The 18,826-nt window shown below is 39.9% G+C and overlaps 1 protein-coding gene across 6 annotated transcripts in view; it reads left to right on the plus strand.

The window, feature by feature from the left end:
- The window catches only part of GNB1 (G protein subunit beta 1), a 36,069-nt gene extending 17,497 nt beyond the window's left edge, over nucleotides 1-18,572 (plus strand). The window contains exons 2-12 of one of the 6 annotated variants that reach the window (XM_041419397.1): nucleotides 1,228-1,286; nucleotides 6,877-6,984; nucleotides 7,593-7,631; nucleotides 8,244-8,350; nucleotides 8,783-8,846; nucleotides 10,441-10,603; nucleotides 11,376-11,442; nucleotides 13,002-13,203; nucleotides 14,224-14,440; nucleotides 16,028-16,139; nucleotides 16,834-18,572. In XM_041419397.1, the coding sequence (XP_041275331.1) occupies nucleotides 6,928-6,984; nucleotides 7,593-7,631; nucleotides 8,244-8,350; nucleotides 8,783-8,846; nucleotides 10,441-10,603; nucleotides 11,376-11,442; nucleotides 13,002-13,203; nucleotides 14,224-14,440; nucleotides 16,028-16,134 (1,023 nt within the window). In that variant the 5' untranslated portion in view covers nucleotides 1,228-1,286; nucleotides 6,877-6,927 and the 3' untranslated portion in view covers nucleotides 16,135-16,139; nucleotides 16,834-18,572. Of the gene's footprint in view, nucleotides 1-1,227; nucleotides 1,287-2,044; nucleotides 2,142-6,876; nucleotides 6,985-7,592; nucleotides 7,632-8,243; nucleotides 8,351-8,782; nucleotides 8,847-10,440; nucleotides 10,604-11,375; nucleotides 11,443-13,001; nucleotides 13,204-14,223; nucleotides 14,441-16,027; nucleotides 16,140-16,833 lie in introns of those variants that run through there. The other 5 variants (XM_041419395.1, XM_041419396.1, XM_041419400.1 and 2 more) reach the window with 5 other exon arrangements.
- Nucleotides 18,573-18,826: the final 254 nt, after the last annotated feature.

Here is an 18,826-nt window from a genome sequence, read left to right on the forward strand (position 1 = left end):
AGTTGCTCTGTTTCAGAATTTAAAATGGTCATGTCATGTTTTTGTGTCTGGAGAGTGGAGTTTGGCCTCTAAGTGTGAGTTACTGTTATGTCCTAAAGTGTGTTTTTCTGGCAGTAACAAACAAAACTGCTTACTCTGTGATGGTTTCATAATCACAATATTAAAATGTTTATCTATAAAGGAGCTTGGGTGAGGATGATCCATATCCTAAGTAGCTTAACCTCCATACCAGACACTGAAGTGGTTTGTAGTGAACTGTAAAATCAGAAACATGCATTTCATATGAGATTTCAGTTGGAAGTGTGTGGAGTTTTAGGCTGGCATTTCTTAAAATGATTTAAGGTCATTTTGCTTCAGTACCTTCTTGCTTTGTGCTCAGAATAATCTCAGCTGTCCTGATGCAGCAGCTTTGAACACTGAGGGGTCCCCTGGCATCACCCCCTGCCCTTGTCTTGGTGTATGACAGAGCCAGGTCCAGCTGTTTGGGATGTAGAAATGATTGTCAGTGTTTCACATCTTGGGGTAAACTGAAATATTGCTTTGTGCTGCCAGGGCAAAAAACTGTTTCAAAATTTCTTACATTTTTGCCCTTGCTGCAAAGGCAGTTTGTGCAGTCCAGACTGTGAGTGTGTGAGTTCCTGAATGTGTCAATTCTTTTTGTACTTTCTGATATCATCAGTGATTTAAAGTTGTAACTCTTCCAGAAGAGCGGTGTGCTCTCACTTGAGCTCATTAGTAGGAGGTTTATGTAACTTCTTCTGGTAAAATAGATATCATGGTATTTAACTGTGCTCAGAAGGCAAATGGAGCTCAGGGGTGGGATTGAGCAGAAATAATTCCAGTGTGTTGAAAATGCTGATCTGGGGAGGGGGCACTTTGTAGTACAGTGAAAACTGTGTGAGTGAGACTGTGTTTTCTTCTAATCCTAAATTCTCTAATAGCATGGACTTCTCTCTCACTAGGGCAGGAGGATGATCTCAGGATTGCAAGAGTTTTTTTGGGAAAAGAAGGTCAAAATGAGCTTCTTGACACAAACTCATCTTTTGGTTGTGTTACAGGAAATAAAACTGTGCCCATTTCCTTCGTGAAGGCAGGCCAGCTGCTCAAGTTAGCTGACAGAAATATCTGCACTTTAGTAGTTTGATTTCTGTTAGATTTGTTGAGGAATTGGTGCTCTTTTGTGGTAATTACATTAATTGTGGTTTTGGTGTCTTTTTTTTTTTTTTTCCTCCAGAATTTACATGTTTGACAGCAGAAGTTGGCTTTCTACTGTAGTGAGAGAAAATGTAAGTAGAGAAAAAAGATTTTTTTTTTTCTAGTCCTTGAGAAACATCCTATTTTTAAAAAGTGGTTAATTCAGATTTTTGGCTGTTCATCTGTGCAAGCCTAAAGTACATGTTTTCTCCTTTAGCATGTGTATTCTTGTGTCAACAGGAAGGATTTTAAAATGGCCAGGAAACCTGCTAAATAATAGATGTTAGTGCCTGCCTTCTGTCAGAGAGGGAACTGGCAAAGCAGAGGGAGACCACAGATGAAACTGTTTCATCTCAGTGGGGCAGGGAACTGTAATAAATAAAATGATGAGAATAGTCATTCTCTCATGAATGAAAAATTACTTCTCCACCATGTTTGACAAAAGAAGGCCAAATTTCTTTTGAGCAAAGTGGCTCTTGTCAGAATGTTCTTTTCAATGTGTCAGTGTTATTTAAACAGAACCTAACAGTTTCAGAGTTTATATTCTGTGTAATTGTAATTATTACTATTGTTCTTGAAGCAGTAAAATCTTCATTGCCTTTCCAGACTTTAGCTTGAATGTCTGTGAGGAACATTGCTAATTGGCCAAGTAATTTGTAGAGTTAAATCTGATATTTTCAATTTTACCTGTTTTTCAAAAAGCAGGCAGCAGGCTTTATTCCTCTGCCCATGTCTCCCTCTGGATCCAAGGGAACCCTGTTATCTTCCATTTTAGTTCGTATAAATCAGAGAGAGAGAACACCTCAAATTTGTTCCACAAGCAATTCTGATCTCACTGCATTTCCCACAGAATAAAAGAGAAACAAGAAATCCATCTCTGCTGCTGAAAACAAAAAGAACCCTCAGCTTTTCAAAGGCACTGTGACGTCAGCTCACTGTAACTAACAGTGAGTTGTGGATAATTCCTTTGTCATTGTGAAAATGTCCAAGCTGCTGTGCATGTTGCTAATAGGATTTGTGGTATCTGCTAGATTAGCACAGCTTCATTTAATCAGATGTCCTGCTCTGGGACTGTCTGCTGGCCATGCTGGGAGCTCCTTGTTAAGGCTGCAAAGTTTGGGCTCTGGTTTTGCAAATATTTTGCTTTTTATCCATGGGTATTGGCAGGAAAGTGGTTGAGGGAACAAATGTCAGCCAGCCTGTTCATGGGAGAAAAGGGATTTGCTAAACCTCCTTACAAGGTTACTGTGCTTGAGTAAAATATGAACAATTTAGCTTTAAACCTCTGTGTTACCAGACTTTGCATCCACAGTGGCTTGGTGGGATTGTGTTAGGCTGTGGTAGTAGTAATGTCTGCTAAAAATACCTTGTGGCAAGCAAAGTTTGACCAGCAGGGGATAGAAATTTGAAATATTTGACTTAATGATAGCTGTGATTTCAAATGTGGGGTTTTTTCCTTTGAATCTATAGAGATTATTCTCAGGACAGAGAGAGGGTAGAAGACTCCATCCTTTTTTTTTTAATAGGAACAGTGTAAGAAAATTAAATAAAGAAAATTTTAGTAAGCATTGCTTCATTAATGTTACCAGCAGAGGAATTTCAGAGAGGAATAATATTTAATAGTGTTTGGGTGAGTTGTATCCAGCTCTCAAGCATCAGGCTACAAATAAACGTGAGGGTGTTAATGATAGCTTGCTTTCAGTAACTGGATTTAATTGGAAGCACAGTTTGAGCTGTGGCAAGGACACTGCAGTTGTTACAATGAAATGAGTGGATTTGAGTTCTTCCTCAACCTTTAAATTTTTCTGTCACTATTTTCTGAGCAGTGAGTGAATAATTCTTGTTCTTTAAATAAGAATTAGTCCACTGGGATCTTGAGTATATCTCCATTTGCAGGAAGCACATGGAAGTTCTGTAAGGCTTCCTGCAGCTGAAAAATTCAGTGCAAAGCTGTTGGGGACACATACTCAGACTGGACATACCTAACTCTCCTCTTACACAGGAATACAGCTCAGATTTAGAGAAAAGCAAACCTTGAGTTGTTCCTTTGACATAAATGATGTGATCAATCCTTTTGACACAGCTGAATTGTGAAGTTTTCTTGTGTATGGAAAGTAACAAATCAGGCAAAGTCAGATTTTCCCCTGTGGGAAACAGAGGAACAAAGTGACTCTGCCATGGGGTACCCTGTCAGAAATGAGGGATTTGGGTGGTCTGGGGAGTGGGGAATAGGGAATGGCCTGAAGTGCACAGGTTGTTATCCAGCCAGAGCAGAATTACCCACAAGGTGGACTGGTCTGCAGGATTAGGGGAAATAAGCTTAGACCAGAGACACTTAAGCACTTCAGCCCCTGGAAAGGTCTTGAGGGGGTTGAAGAAAGTGAATATTATTCCAGAGAAGCTGCCTGCAGGGACACACTCACATAGTCCAGAGAAAGTGAGGTAAGCAGGAGTTTGGCTCCTATTCTGTTCCTGTTTCTGCACTACTCTGGGGGTAATTTGGGAAAAAGGAGTGTGGAACTTGAGGAGTGGCTTTGTTTCTTGATTTGGAAATGCACTGACTTCTTTGGAAAGTCCAGAAATAGGATCATCATCCACATCAAGCTTAGAGATTCTTCTAGAAGCCTTCTTGTAAAACAGGGTTAAATGCCTTTAGAACATGCCAAGAAATAAAAATCTATTTCATGATACTCATTTTTGCTTGTTTGTGATGAGCAGAGACTGTTCAATATATGACCCATGTTTGTAATATAAATAAATCTGTATAAAGTTTTCCATGTATCAAGAGTGAGAATGGATAAAAGCATTTTTACCCATACATTCTTCTGTCTTTTAAAGTCTTTTAAAGATACTTTTTTAATACAAGACTAGTAAGCTCTGATTTACAGTATAGCTAAAAAGGACATGGGAGGCTGGAACCCTTTTTTCCTCCCACAGATCTCATATTTCTACCATAAATTCAATTGTCTAAAACTCAGTATAAAAGAAATAGTGGAACAGCCAAGCTGTTTTGCTGTTTGTCCCATAAATTTTACAGTTTGCTTCAGAGAACTCCTATATTTTAAAGCCCTTGGCTGCTGTAGGATTGTCATTTCCTGAGTGAGTTCAGTCCTGTTGGCAGGAATTAGCACTTCCTGTTGATGTTGAAACAACAAAGACTACAAAGAGAATGTGGAAATGTGCTTTAAACAATTCCTATGGATGCTGACAGAAAGGCAGTGCAGAGTTTGGAGTTGCTTGGAATGCACAGGGGCTATGTTGGAATTCTCAGAGTGGATCTATCTTCAACATGGGAACTTAGATGGATACAAGCTGGGAAAATGAACTTTCTTAATGTGACTTTCTTCCTAGGATAAGGGTTCATCTCCTTAGGCCTCTCCCTGTTCCATGCAGAGAAGTTTTGTTTCATTTAAATGCAAGAGAATTCTCTCTCACAGTGCACAAATTCTGCAGAAATAAATGGGTGCTATTTTAAGGAGAGCATATCTGCTCTGACTGACGTGAGATTATTCCTCCTATTGTATTTTTAAATAAAACTGCATGTAAAATCTTCACTGTAGTTTCTTGTACCTGCAGCTGGAATTCTTGGTGTCCTGAGTCTTTATTGCAGTCTCATCAGTCATTTGCTGTGACCTTGGGCAGAACACCAAAGCTTTGGGATTTCTTGCTCTAAAATAGGAATGATAGCATCTCTAAATTCTTTGTCTCGTGGTCAGTGTTTGCTTACTAGGAAATGATCTTAATATATTAACTCAGGGAATGGCAGAACTGGAAATGAAGAAGCTGAAAAATCTGAAAAATCGCAGTTTATTCTTAAATTAACTCCTTTGTGACAAAAGCAATGCATTAGAGTTTCACCAGGTGTGTCAACTGCCCAGGAGCTGCAGACATGCTCAAAATTCTAACAGATATCCAGCCCAGAGTGTTTGTCTGAGATGCAGAGTGAACAAAACATCTTGAGAAACAAAAGAGCATTCCAAAGAGAAGCAGGATAATGAGACACTCAGCATGGGTTTTGTCTTAGCTGGATTTTGGGCTGAGCTGACCAAGCAATCTTAAAGGGGCTTAGAGATGACCCTGGAACCAGAAGAGAGAAGGAAGAGACCCAGTTTCACAATGAAGTGAAAGGGCCTTGAAGTTGTGTGAGTGGAGGTTTTGGGAGAGGAGCCAACTAAAATTCCTTTTCTAAGACACTGTGGGTTTCAGAGAAGAGGAAAAAATGGTAAATGATGCTGTGACAAGATCTGGCATCTGTTCCTGGAGGTTTTCACTTTGGAATAACTACTATGGAGAGAGCTGCAGCCTAAGTCTGGTTCTGGGGGATAGGAATATTTAGGGAATATTGAAGTCTGAACTATTTTGAAGCTTCTTTTAACAGTGATGTTTGTTCTACTACACTAATTTACCTTGACAGTATGTTCTCTGTTATTGTGACTGCATAAAAATTTGGAAGTTATCCTCATCTTTCTCCTTGGGAAGGGCTTTAAGAGGAAAACAAACCCTACATGCTTGCAAAGATAAATAAGCTGATTAAATCTTAACAGAATAATGTGTAAAGCTGCTAGCAAAGCATTTCCTTTATTTAATGGCAAAGGGTCAATTCTGGCTAATAAAATGTTCTGAAATCACACATATCAGTGTCCATTTATAAACTCCAGGTGTTCTGTGTAGTATTTGAAATTGGAGCCAATTAATGTTGTTCTGCAATAAAAGATAAAATTCATCAGCATCTTCCATTGCTGTCAAGCTGCAGAGATTTTAAAACAAAAAGTTAAGGAAGAGCTGAGTTGGGGATGTGGAATGCCAGCAGTATCTTTGTGGAGCAGAGACTTTCAAAGATAAGTTGTACATTTAATAGGAAATATGGATATTGTGATACTGGGGAACAGCCCAGTAGTTGAGCAGCTCTAAAGGCAAAAGCTGAGGTGGTTTCAGTGGTTGTGATGTTTCATAGAGCCTCTTCTTGCTGGCTCTATAAAATATCTGTAATTTGGTGCCTATGGATACTGGGAAAACAGAGGCTTAGAGGGGAGAAGTGTCTGATGGATGTGGTTTCTCAAACTCCTGCCCTCAGCCCAGAAAAAAAATCCCTGGTTTTACTCTGACAGCTCGTTCATGTTACAGTCTGCTCAGACATCTTAGCAGCTATCAAATGAAATCCTGAACATTTGTGAGTGATCTCCTTTTCTCCGGATAGCAGAACAAAATTTTTCATAACTATGATGTTGCAGACAGTTCTTAGAGAGAGCATTTTGCAGGTGCTTGTGTCAGTGTAAATCCTTTTTCTTTTCTGGGAGGATTCCTTACTCTGGTCTGAAGAGCTGCAGGGAAGTTCTGACTTCCATGTCTAAAATTGGTGTTACCTGCTTACTTAGTCTTGGACAGCTTGAATTTATACAAAAATGAATCAGAACATGAAAAAAGGAATGAAAGAAAGAAAAAAGGAGGAGGCCTGGAGGAGAGAAATAAGTCCACATTCTATTTTATTTCCTGTGGCTGGAAGGAAAGCAATCCATTTGTGACAAGACCTTACTCTGAGGAGGTTTCAGACACACATTTCCATCTGTGTTCCTGTGTCTATAAATCAGTGCCATTTTTTTTTCAAGTTTGAAGTGGTTGAAAGGACTTGTAATTTCAAACTCTGTCTTCCCCTAATTGTCCTGCTTGTGACCTGTTTTTCAGATTTCTGGTTGTTTCAGAGGTGGCAGTGGAGCACACCTTTAGCACAGGAAAATGAGCGAGCTTGACCAGTTACGCCAGGAGGCCGAGCAACTGAAAAACCAAATCAGAGTATGTATTGTGCCTCAGCACAAATGAATGTGTCCTGAGGAGGACAGAAATGATGCCTTAAGTGTTTCCCCAATGTCAGAGTTAATGAAGAAAGGGAAAGCATATATGGCTGCCTTAGAAAATTACTTTTTGGTCTTTTCTATTGCTTAGGAAATAATAGTTACAGAAGCAATGCACAAAATTGCTGATGAAAATGAATGTTTACTGAAGTTTGTCTGAGCTAGGGCATAACTAAAGTTAAAAAAACTGCTGAAAATAAGGTCAGTGATAAAGTTTGTCAGAGCTTTGTCCAGTAAGTTCTTAAAAACCTCTGAGGCTGGAGGCTGCACAGCCTCTCTGAACAAGCAGTTCCACTGCTGGAGTGTCTTTGGGGTGAAAGTCATGTTGCTTTTCTTCCAAAAGAAGAAGAAATTTCAAAGTTAAATGCACAATGTGTGTTGGCAGCAGGCAGTGTATTATGGTAATGCTGCTGTTAGGATGGGTCCTCTCTGGATGGCAAGCAGAAATGTTCTCTGAACCTTGGGTTCAGGGGGTTTCATCAACTTGACAAAACAGAGAAAGAAATGTACAGAACTCCATCCAATTTCTCTAATTTCCTTCTCTTGCAGGATGCTAGGAAAGCATGTGCAGATGCCACCCTGGCTCAGGTAAGAATTTCAGAGTTTAACAAGAATTAAGAAAATATGTTTAATTTACAAAAAGAAGATGCTGTGTAAGAAGGTGAATGCAAGTGAATCTGGTTTTGCCTCCTGTAGCAATTTTTTATTTTGCCTTTGGGTGTTTTCTTCCAGGAAATAAGTACATGTTTGTCCAGTTCCTGAGAGCAGTGGCCTTGAGCAGTGATTTCTTGGAGTGACTCAGGGCACATTTCTGCTGCTTAATGGAAAATGCTCTGCCCTGGAGCTGGGAGCAATACTCTTGTTACCCTGATAATCAGAACCATAAGGCCTGCTGAGGTTAAACTTCTTCCATGTCTGCCACATTTATCTGTGCAGGAGGAGAAAACCCAGATCAAAGGTCTGAAATCCTAGAAGTCTAAGAAGATATGACCTAAACAAAACAATTTCTGGGAGTGTTTATGAATGCAATAGGTTGCTTGAGTTGTGATAAAGACATGCTACTTAAAATGACATAACTTGTGAATGGGCAACTGGAAAAAAAATCAGTATTGAGAATGTTGGACTGTGGGAATTGTGTGTGAGATATTACTTGAGAAGAGTGAAGGGAAGAGCTGAGTGTGGGACATTTTCCTGTTTCAGATCACAGCCAATATCGACCCAGTGGGGAGAATCCAGATGCGCACCAGGAGAACACTCCGGGGACACCTGGCCAAAATTTATGCAATGCACTGGGGGACTGATTCCAGGTGGGTGCACAGCTGGCTCACGTGGCTTCACTGCTCTCTAGAAAGCTGAGTGCACAGGCCTTGGGACCACATGGAATTAATAATTCTGAGAGAAGTCAGAAACACTGAATGCCACAATTTTCCTCCGTGTTTTTGTAATCCAAGCCTACATTTGATGCCAAAATCCCAGTCCTCATCTACTTGCCTGAAAAATACAGTAGTGGTGCCACATGAATTCTGAGGAACTGTGGAAATAAAGTAGATGCCATTATCAGTTGTCTTTTTTTTTTTCCTTTTTTTTTTTTCCTTTCCTGTTAACTGCTGATTAATTTAAAGAGAAAGTAAATGCCACAGGTATTGGCTGCTTTCATTCTCCTTTCTTTACAATGTTCATCACAAAGGTGTTCCTTGGCTGCCCACAATGATTGTGTTTCCCTGCTGTTTCCTCTCTAGGCTTCTAGTTAGTGCCTCCCAGGATGGCAAACTTATAATTTGGGACAGCTATACTACAAACAAGGTAAGGCCAGCTGATCCATTGCTGTGTAATTCACTTGTGAAAGCATCAAAAGGAGCTACTCCTCATCATCATTTTGGATATGTTGCTTTCCTAGTCCTAAATCCAAATTTTGAATTCTCTAAAACAATCAAGTTGTATGTAAAGAGCACAGCAGTGTCTTCAGTGTGTGAAAATGTGCACCACAAATGGAGAGCAAGGAAAGACTTCCTTCTAAAGAATGCTTTAATTTGTTTTCATGATGCAGAAAAGTGATTACCAGAGAGCAGGCAGTGATGAGCATCTTGCACCAGAAGGGGCAGAGATTTTGGCATAGTCAGATTAATTTGTTGTCTGCAGTGAAGTCCTGAAAACCTGACATGTTCTAATGAGTCATCACTTGGTGGCTGCAATCACATGAGGCAGTTCAGGACTACTTTTACTTTCATTTGACAGTGATTGGTATTTTCTGATCATGGCTGTAGCATTAAAATCAATGTTACCAGTGCATTGGAGCAAGTGGCATCACTTTACTAAAAAGTTAATATAATATGGTTTGCAAATTAAAAATAAACTCTCATTTTTACCTTCATCCTCATCCTTTGACCCCAGCCTGCAGGTAAATGTCATCTAAATTACTGTGACTGCTGTAGGATGGTGAAATCATCACTGCATCCCATGATTTCTGGATTGGTATCTTCAATTCTTACATCAATGCTAATTAATCCGTGCAATATTCTTTTGGCAGTTCCAGAACACACTGGAAGTAACACAGTATTGTCATCAATTTGATCTTTGCTAATTATAAAATAAAATGGCTCAAGGTGAATATTCCAAATAATAGAGACTATTGGAATATTCTAGACTTCTTGGTAGAAGGCTTCCAAAAATGATCTGGTTGTGGTTTTAGGACAGGTTTGGGGTTTTTTTAACACTGATTCCTGACTGTTCCTCTGCTGCTAATGAAGTTTTTCCTAAAGAAATTCAGACACATTGTTAATATTGCATGAAATATCACCATATGTCTTAGGGCACCAGCCCTTTCCTAAAGACTGCATGAACAAATTTAAGGGATGAACACAATGAGTTAACAAGACAGAACAGGTTTAGCTTCTATAATTATCTAAAAAAAGTTCTTTGAGCACAGAATGACAAGGAAACATGGGGTAGTTATTTAAATGTGAAGCTTGATTGCTTGCAGTGGGTTTCCAAAGAAGGATTTAAATGGCAGTGGAAGCAGCGATTTCCTTACTTGTTCATTCACAGCATCTAAGCCTGGAATTGGCAGTTTTGCTGACTGTGCTTGGAAGTCAATATTTTCCTGAACCTATAATAAACCAATAGTAATCAGAGCACTGAAATGAAATAATTCACTTTGGACCAAAATCGCTGATGAAACTGGATTCAGGAAAAGCAAATCTGAGGTTTTATTACGTCACTACTTGTTCTGACGAGCTTCGTGTGCAAGTTACCCTCAAAATAGTTCAATACTCAATCTTATTCTTGCTTCTCTGCCAAAAACATGATGCCTGTCTTGAGAGACAGGTGAAAAACTTCCTTTTGGTGCATCACTGAGTGCAGATTCTGCAGCTGAAGTCCATACCCGTCTGTGTTTCAGGTGCATGCGATTCCCCTGCGCTCCTCCTGGGTCATGACTTGTGCATATGCTCCCTCTGGGAATTACGTGGCTTGTGGTGGGCTTGACAACATCTGCTCCATTTATAACTTGAAAACTCGTGAAGGGAATGTCCGTGTCAGCCGTGAGCTCGCTGGGCACACAGGTGGGTGCTGCTCAGAGTTACCTCAGCGCAGTAAAAATGAAAAAAAAACCCTCTTTAAATATCATTTCCTAATAATGATCTACTTCTTTCCTCAGGTAGGAGCTTAGCTGCAGACTGCTTGGTTTTAAGTGTTTTTAAACAGTTTTTCAGCTGTAAAATTGAACAAAAACTTACAGCTGGAAGTTGATGTTTGCAGGTTTTCGTATTTTCTGCTGTAGTTTGAATTCTGTGCTTTGTGAAATGGAGGTGGTTGGCAGGCAGGCTGATTCTGTAATCAGAGTGATTCCACTGATGGTTTGGCAGATGGGAGTTCAGGAAAAAAGATACTTCAGAACATTCAGGTGAACTTCTTCAGTGCTGCTGTTGGGAGACATTCAGTGTCCATGCTCAGGTCTTTGTACTGACCAGGAATGCAGTTTATTTTTCCTCAATGGTTGTGTGATACAGTTGAGGTCATCAGCATTTGTTGTTGCTGGGTGCAGTGAGTCTGAGATGCACTTTCTAAGAAAGTTGGGTGTGTGCAGTGCAGGCTCACTTGGATTCCACACTTTTGTCCCCCTTCCTCTGGATGGGTCAGGGTGGTCTCTAAAAGCCAAACCACATTTTGTCCAAACCATTGCAGATTCCTATATAAAAATCATCTGTTGCATTTTAGGCTTTCAGTGTGTTTTGCTGCAGCTTCATGAGAGGAGGAAGCAGCTTATTAGCAAACCAATTTGCCTTTGAAGGGTAATCTCTGGCCTTATTTGTGCACCTTTTATTCTGTTTCCAGGCTACTTGTCCTGCTGTCGTTTCCTGGATGATAATCAGATCGTCACCAGCTCTGGCGACACCACTTGGTAAGCTGGGACATGGGGACAGCACTGTCAGGAAGGGCTTTTCTAATCCATTTCCTGTGCCTGAAGGAAGCTTTGTCCTTCACAAACTTCAGCATCACCCACAAGACTCTGGTGATGCTTCTCATATGTCACTTTTTGCTGGTAATTTCAACCCTGTGAGCTTCGGCTGTTTCCTTGTGCCCATGTTCTGAAGAGCCTGACCTAATTCTGTGTTAAGATGTTCTGGGAATTTTTTTTTCTTCATGTAACTATTTGGCTTTCAGAAATAACTGTATTAGACTAATGATTTTCCTCCAAACTCTTTTTGTATTCAGTATTTATTACTTAAACAGTCATGTTTGGATATTTCTAATACAGAATGCAGTTAATATTGTTATTCAGAAGAGTTCCTAGAAAATATTCTCCAGTGACAATAGCTGGGTTTTTTGAGGAGAATGTAGGTGTATATCTTCATAAATACTGGCTTCTGAACTAAAAAAGGCCTCCATCTTTTTTTCATAGATTTTTCTATTATATCTGTTTCTTAAAAGCATTGCAGTTCTCTCAAGCAGCAGCACTTAGAGCAAAGGCTGTCTAATAAATACCTGTCCTACACAAAGCCAGTCTCTTTGAATGCCTGATTCTGAGTAGCTGTGGAATATATATGGGATTAAAACCAAAAATGTTTCTCAGTATGTGCTGGTGTTTAGAGAACCCAAAAACTATAACAAAATGAGAGGGTTTGTAGAAATTATGCTCTTTGTAAGAGAATGCAGCTGCTTCAGGAGTTCTGTAGTAATTCTGCAGCTGTCCTTAACATCACCTCAGTTCATCAAAAGACTTAATCAAAATACAGGAGTCTCTTGTTTGCCTGGTTTGAACCTGCTGCTGATGGCTCTGGTTTGCTGAGAAATTGCAGAAATTAAAAATCCCAACTTCCTCAAGTGTTTAGACCTCTTTTTAAGGAGGTGATAGTGTTCTTTCATCCTTTTATACTCTTAATTATCACTGTAGTAGGGATTTGGCTGACTTGCAACTTGAAGATCAGACATAATTCACAAAGTTACTCATCCTCTGTGAGTTTATAAAGATGAGAAATGCTGGCTCAGCTTTTGCTGTAGCCTTACCACTGGTGCTTTAATTGAAGCTGTGGTAGTAATGGATAACAGCCATGGCAGAGAACTTGGGGATGAACAGCTCTCAGTGCCAGTCATCAGTTTTTTCCAGTGTTTTTCAATCTAAAACCCTCCCAATGTTTTAAAATTAAGGATAGCTTTAATGTCTTCTATACACAATTAATCAGCCAAACCAGAAATGTTTATTTCTATTGTCAGGATCAATGTTATTAATACTTGGAGTTTTACTTCAGCAATGATAAAAAAACCTCACGAAGGTTCACAGACCTGTTGATTTTTTCACAATTAACCTGCAACAGCCAAATAATTCAACCAAAAATGTTTCTTTTCATTATCAGGATCAATATTCTTAATACTTGGGAGTTTTACCTCAGCAGTGATAAAAAAAACATCACAAAGGAGCACAGACGTGTTGATTTTTGCCTCTTTAATGATTTTTTCCAGTGCTCTCTGGGACATAGAAACTGGTCAGCAGACAACCACGTTTACTGGGCACACTGGAGACGTGATGAGTTTGTCCCTTGCCCCCGACGCCCGGTGTTTTGTTTCTGGTGCCTGCGATGCCTCTGCCAAACTGTGGGATGTCAGAGAAGGAATGTGCCGGCAAACCTTCACCGGCCACGAGTCGGACATCAACGCCATCTGCGTGAGTACCCGCGCTCTTCAGCTTGGCCTGTTCTCAGCCCTCCAGCAAAATCTGTCAGAGTTTTGCCTCATGTCTGGGAGGAATGATGAGGATATCAGAAGCATCATTAATTACTTTATTATACTATATTATTCTGTGTTATGTTCCACTACATCTAAACTGAATCTGCCCAGCACTCAACTGCCCAAACAGTCCTGACACACGCAAGCTTGGCCCTGATAGGCCAAGGAAACAAAACACCATCACTTTGGGTAAACAGTCTCCATATTGCATTCTACTTTTGCACAAACACAGGCACAGCAAATAATAAGAATTGTTTTGATCATTCTTTTCTCTGCTTCTCTCACTTATGGTTGTGTTCAAGGGTGCCAGGACGAGGGAAGAGATGAGAATCTTGACTCCGTGTTTCAGAAGGCTGATTTATTATATTATGATATTATATTATATTAAAATGTTATACTAAAACTATATTAAAAAGAATAGAGATAATCCATTAGAAAGGAATAGAAAAGAATAATAACAAAAGCTTGTGACTCTCAGAGAGTCCAGCACAGCTGGATCTTTGGTTATTAAGTAGAAACAATCCACATGGACCAAGCAAAGATGCACCTGTTGGCAAACAACCTCCAAACCACATTCCACAGCCATCAAATAGTTAATTGTTTACATTTCTTTTCTGAGGCTTCTCAGCTAGAATAGGAGAAAAATCCTAGCAAAGGATTTTCATAAAAATATCATGGTAACACTGCTTCTCTCAGGTTCAGAGAATGTGAATCCTGCACAGCATGATGGAGTATTCTCAGGGGTTTTTAAAATAAGTTCGTAGAGCTGAGAGAATCACCTGAAACTTGGTGTTTCAGGAAACTGGGAAAACGTGGAAACTGGTGTTGGTTCATGAGTTTCTTCACTGGGTTTGCCCATATCCCAGCATGGGAAGGTGCAGCCTCTGGTTTGCTGCGTTTGTGCGATGCAGAGGGGTTAATTCTGAAACCATCTGTGTTTTTATTCTGCCCCATGAAGTTCTTCCCCAACGGCAACGCCTTTGCCACGGGCTCGGACGACGCCACGTGCCGGCTCTTCGACCTGCGGGCTGACCAGGAGCTGATGGTTTATTCCCATGACAACATCATCTGTGGCATCACCTCTGTAGCATTTTCCAAGAGTGGCCGCCTGCTCCTAGCTGGGTATGATGACTTCAACTGCAACGTGTGGGACACGCTGAAAGCTGACAGGGCAGGTAAATAAATGGGTTTGAGTGCTGGACATTTTATTGGTGTGTCCACCCCTGGGAGATCCAAGGAATGTCTGGATGTGGCACTCAGTGCTCTGGGCAGGGTGACAAGGTGAGGAGCAGCCACAGGTTGGACTCGATGGCCTTGGTGGCCTTTTCCAATCTCTGAAGGTGTGATGGGAGTCTCAGGCACAGATCTGTCAGCACTTGCTGTCTCAACTTCAGAACTCTCTGAAAACTTCTTCAGGCTGCCCTGTGATGTACAAATCCTGCTCAAAGATGGATGATGAGAACAGGATGATTGCCATTAAAAACAAGGGCTTGGGGTGGAGGGATATTCTTTTTTAGACTTTATGGCTTTGTTTATGCATTAACTATTCAAAGCAATTCAACATTAATGTTGCTATTTATACACAAGAATTTTTTTCCTGGTATTTGTAGCAGTAGTTGTAGAGACAACCAGCAAAACAACAGAGACTGTGGAGTTTTATCTTTTGAGGAAACAAACATGAAATTCATGGTCCAAATATGAAGAGAATTTAACTTCAAGTCTTCAAAATGAAAACTTTTGTTGGAAAAAAAATGTATAAATTAGGCCACACATGTTTCATTACTCTGATCAGAATAGGAGATGAGAAGAATACTCTGTGTATTGAAATGTTCCAAGACTGCAGATTTCCAGGCAGATTTGGCACTTCTGATATTAAATACTTCTATATTTTCTGGTATTGGCACTTCTGTATTAAACACCTTTGTGGTTGGGTGTTCAGTACAAGTATTTAAGACTTCTTGGTGCTGATTTTGTTCTACCAAATTGTAGCACTTCCTATTGCTAGTGGGAGGATGAGGAGAGTCTTGTGAGCACTCTAATTCACGTAGAAAAGATTAATTTCAAGTCTATCAAGAATATCTTGGCTCAGTGCTGTGGACTGGAAAGCTTGAACATAATTAGATTTTCTTTTTACCTCCTTGAAACTGTTAAATTAAAGGGGATGGAGGAAAATGTTGTCTCCCTTAATTTTTCTGTTTAGTGTCTCAATTCTTGCTTTTAATGGTGCTATAATTGAATTGTATTAGACCTCCATATTGACAAATAGATTGTATGGAGAAGCCTGTCTTGTGAATATAGTAAGAGAAAATTTGATGAAAAATGGTTTAGAGTTCATAACACAATTCCATTTAACTTCTGGTTTTAAAAGAAAATTTTTTACAAATGTAAAAATTTTGTAAAATTTAACTAATCTTTATCACTGGTGAGGAGCAAAAGCTGTGCAGTGTATGGTTAAAGTGACATTGTGACAATCTTCAGGGCTGTCACTTCACAACTCATGGGAGACCAGTAAAGGTCATAATATGGGGAATATACAAGGAAAATTTTGGAGTCATGCATTTACTGAATTATCCCCTTGAGAACCCACCCAGCTCTGTCCTGAGTCTGTGCTTGTAAAACCAAAAGCATTTTAAAATTCCAGCCCTGTTTGTTCAGGATTTTTGACTCCAGAGCTTGGCTAATCCAAACGTGCTGTGGTGCAACTTGCACAGACAGGAAATCACCCAAACAAAGCAATTTATTTGTTGATTTCTCATCTCCAGGTGTCCTTGCTGGTCACGATAACCGTGTCAGTTGCTTAGGTGTGACTGATGATGGCATGGCAGTGGCAACAGGGTCATGGGACAGCTTCCTCAAGATCTGGAACTGAAGAAGGTGAGTAGCCAGCTCATCAAGGCTCCTTTGGGGTCCAGAATGCTTTTTGCCAGCAGTGCTGTTACTTGGTGTAATTCAAGGTTGCATCAAGGGAAATACAGGTTGGATATTGGGAAGAAGCTTTTTACAGAAAGGTGATAAAGTGCTTTACAGAAAGATGAAGTTCTGGAATGGCTGCCCAGGGAGTGCTGGAGTCACCATCCCTGGGTGTGTTTAACAAAGCCTGGATGTGGCACTGGCTGCCAGGGTTTAGCTGAAGGGTTGGGGCTGGGTTGGACTCTGTGGTCTTGAAGGTCTCTTCCAGCCTGGGGATTCTGTGAATTTAGGGGAATTTTGGGAATTCCCAGGAATGGGGGAGGTGCTGGAGTCACCATCCCTGGATGTGGCACTGGGTGCCAGGGTTTAGCTGACATGTTGGGGCTGGGTTGGACTCTGTGGTCTTGAAGGTCTCTTCCAACCTGAGAATTCTGTGAAATCAGTGAGGAGCAAACCCAAGCAGTTGGGGGGTTTAGATGACCATTAATATATGCACTAGCATTTTTCTGGAGGTCTATTTTTAGTTACTCTGCTTTCCTGTGATAGTTTTGAATAAATATCCGTGGGGAAAAGGGGGGAATAATGCCTGCATGTGTCAGTGGTGGGGACAGCAGAGCTGCCACTTGTTTGCAGTTTCTCAAAGTGCAACTCTCACCAGATGTTTCTGTGTGCCAGAAGAGCAGCGGACTCCACGACTGGAAGAAGTTTCCAACGGTTGAAAATTAAAAGTGATAGCATATCCAATCCAACCATACTAACTTGGACCCCCATCCTCCCCAACTTCAAAGGGCAAGATCTTTTCCGTCTCCTGTTGCTGAAATGAAGAGCACAATTACCTTTCCAAGAAGAATTTCTGTGTTGTAAGCAAAATGAAATTGTGCATTCCTTTTGGGACCATTTTTTTTTTGTCTTGAGAATTTAAAAACAAATGAAACACTATCATAAAAAGCATGACCAGAAAATAAACTTGAGCATAATTGTGAAACAGTTAGCTTTCACTGTAGTTTCCAAGTTGAAGTTAAGGACTTTATCTCACACACTTGCAAATTTTAAAGTCATGTTTGTAGCAGGATTTTTTTCAAGTTTCCTTTTTAAATACATTTCCTTATGTATTTAATTGAGCAAAACAAGGGAGTCCTAGCCCAGAGCACTGGGGGTTGTTAACGCTGTAAATTTAGTCCCTAATTTTTTTTATTTTTGTTTTCTAGTATCACAGATAATTGTTGCACAAAACTTGGCATATATAGGATAATGTTAAGCAGTAAGGTAACCAAGCACATGCTGTAAAAGGTAATGAATGCTTGTTTAAAGAATCCTTTCACCTTTTATGGATTACAAATGCAATCCTTGGTCCCTCCTGCCCCCCCTTTTTCACCACACTGATTTTTTTAATCTGTTTTGGTTTGTCCACTTGGAAGGGCAGTTTATATATCCTAACACTATCCTATAAGTCTCAACAACCAGGAATCTCTGTTTTCAAAAGAGACCTATCCTACACTTGGGTATTGAGTCAATTCTTTGTGTATGAAATGATGTACAAATCAATGTTTTGAAAATAATGATCTTGAACTTTCTAAGTTAAACAGAAAAAAAAAAAACCTTTTTTGATTGTTTGCCATATTGGGTGGGTTTACTCTTAGAATCGCATGCTGTAGAAATGCTAAAAAGTGCATATTGGACTAAGTCCTTAGATGTTTTTTCTTTGAAGAAATAACCTGTTTAAAAACTGTAACCATTGTCGCTGTATTCATTTATTGTTGCTACTCTGTGCATAAATCTATGAAGAACTCCAGTACAAAGCTATGCACGTTTTGGAGTAGCGTGATAAGTCACTTTTTTTTTTAAAGAAAAAAAAAAAAAAAAGAAACAGCCTGTTCAAACAATCGCTGTTAAAGATTCTGGGGTGTGGGAGGAGGGAACCTAGACCATCTTCTTTATAAATCAGTTCCTCACAGCCAGTTCCTCTTGCAGGATGAGTCCTTTGCATCTGATCAGAGTCATTTTTGTAATGAGCAGGTTTTCCTGGCTTTCTTTTCAAATAAAATGTTAAAAGCAGCAGTGTTTGGACAGCAGATTGTTCTTTCCTATCTTCTCACTGTATCCAGAAATGCTCCTTCCTAGCAGCAGTAGTAGCTTTTCTCCATTTTGTTTTTTCTGCAACATTCTGTACAAAAATGTGCTGTAATTGTGCGTTAGGCCTGGATTTGGCATAAAAGATGAGTTCCCTCTTACTCTCTTTCATGAAACTACTCTGTAGAGCTTTCTCCACGCCCTGTATCCCTCTTCACCTTTTGTATTTAATTTTAAAGTCAGTGTACTTCAAGAAAGCTGGATGCAAGATAGATACTATATTAAAATGTAATGTTATTTAAGATGTAATAAAGCAGTTTGACATGAGTTTGGACTGATCTGTTTTGCAGCTTCTTGTTCAACGTGCAGAACATCTTCTGAGTTGTGAAATAAACACACAGGAGGAGGGAATGCTGTCCCCAGAGAAATGGTTTGGTGGTTTTTAAATGGTTAATGGTCAGTTATTGGGCAGAGTGTGCACTTAACTCCAAATTCAGAGAGCCAGTGTGGTTCATGAGGTGCACAGCACAAAAATGCTTTGTGCTCTAGGAGTGGAGCACCTGAAGTGGGAAATCAAAGCA

Source organism: Onychostruthus taczanowskii, unplaced genomic scaffold (assembly GCF_017590055.1).
Source record: "Onychostruthus taczanowskii isolate IOZ18803 unplaced genomic scaffold, ASM1759005v1 scaffold61, whole genome shotgun sequence".
In the NCBI taxonomy this organism is placed as follows: Eukaryota; Metazoa; Chordata; class Aves; order Passeriformes; family Passeridae; genus Onychostruthus; species Onychostruthus taczanowskii.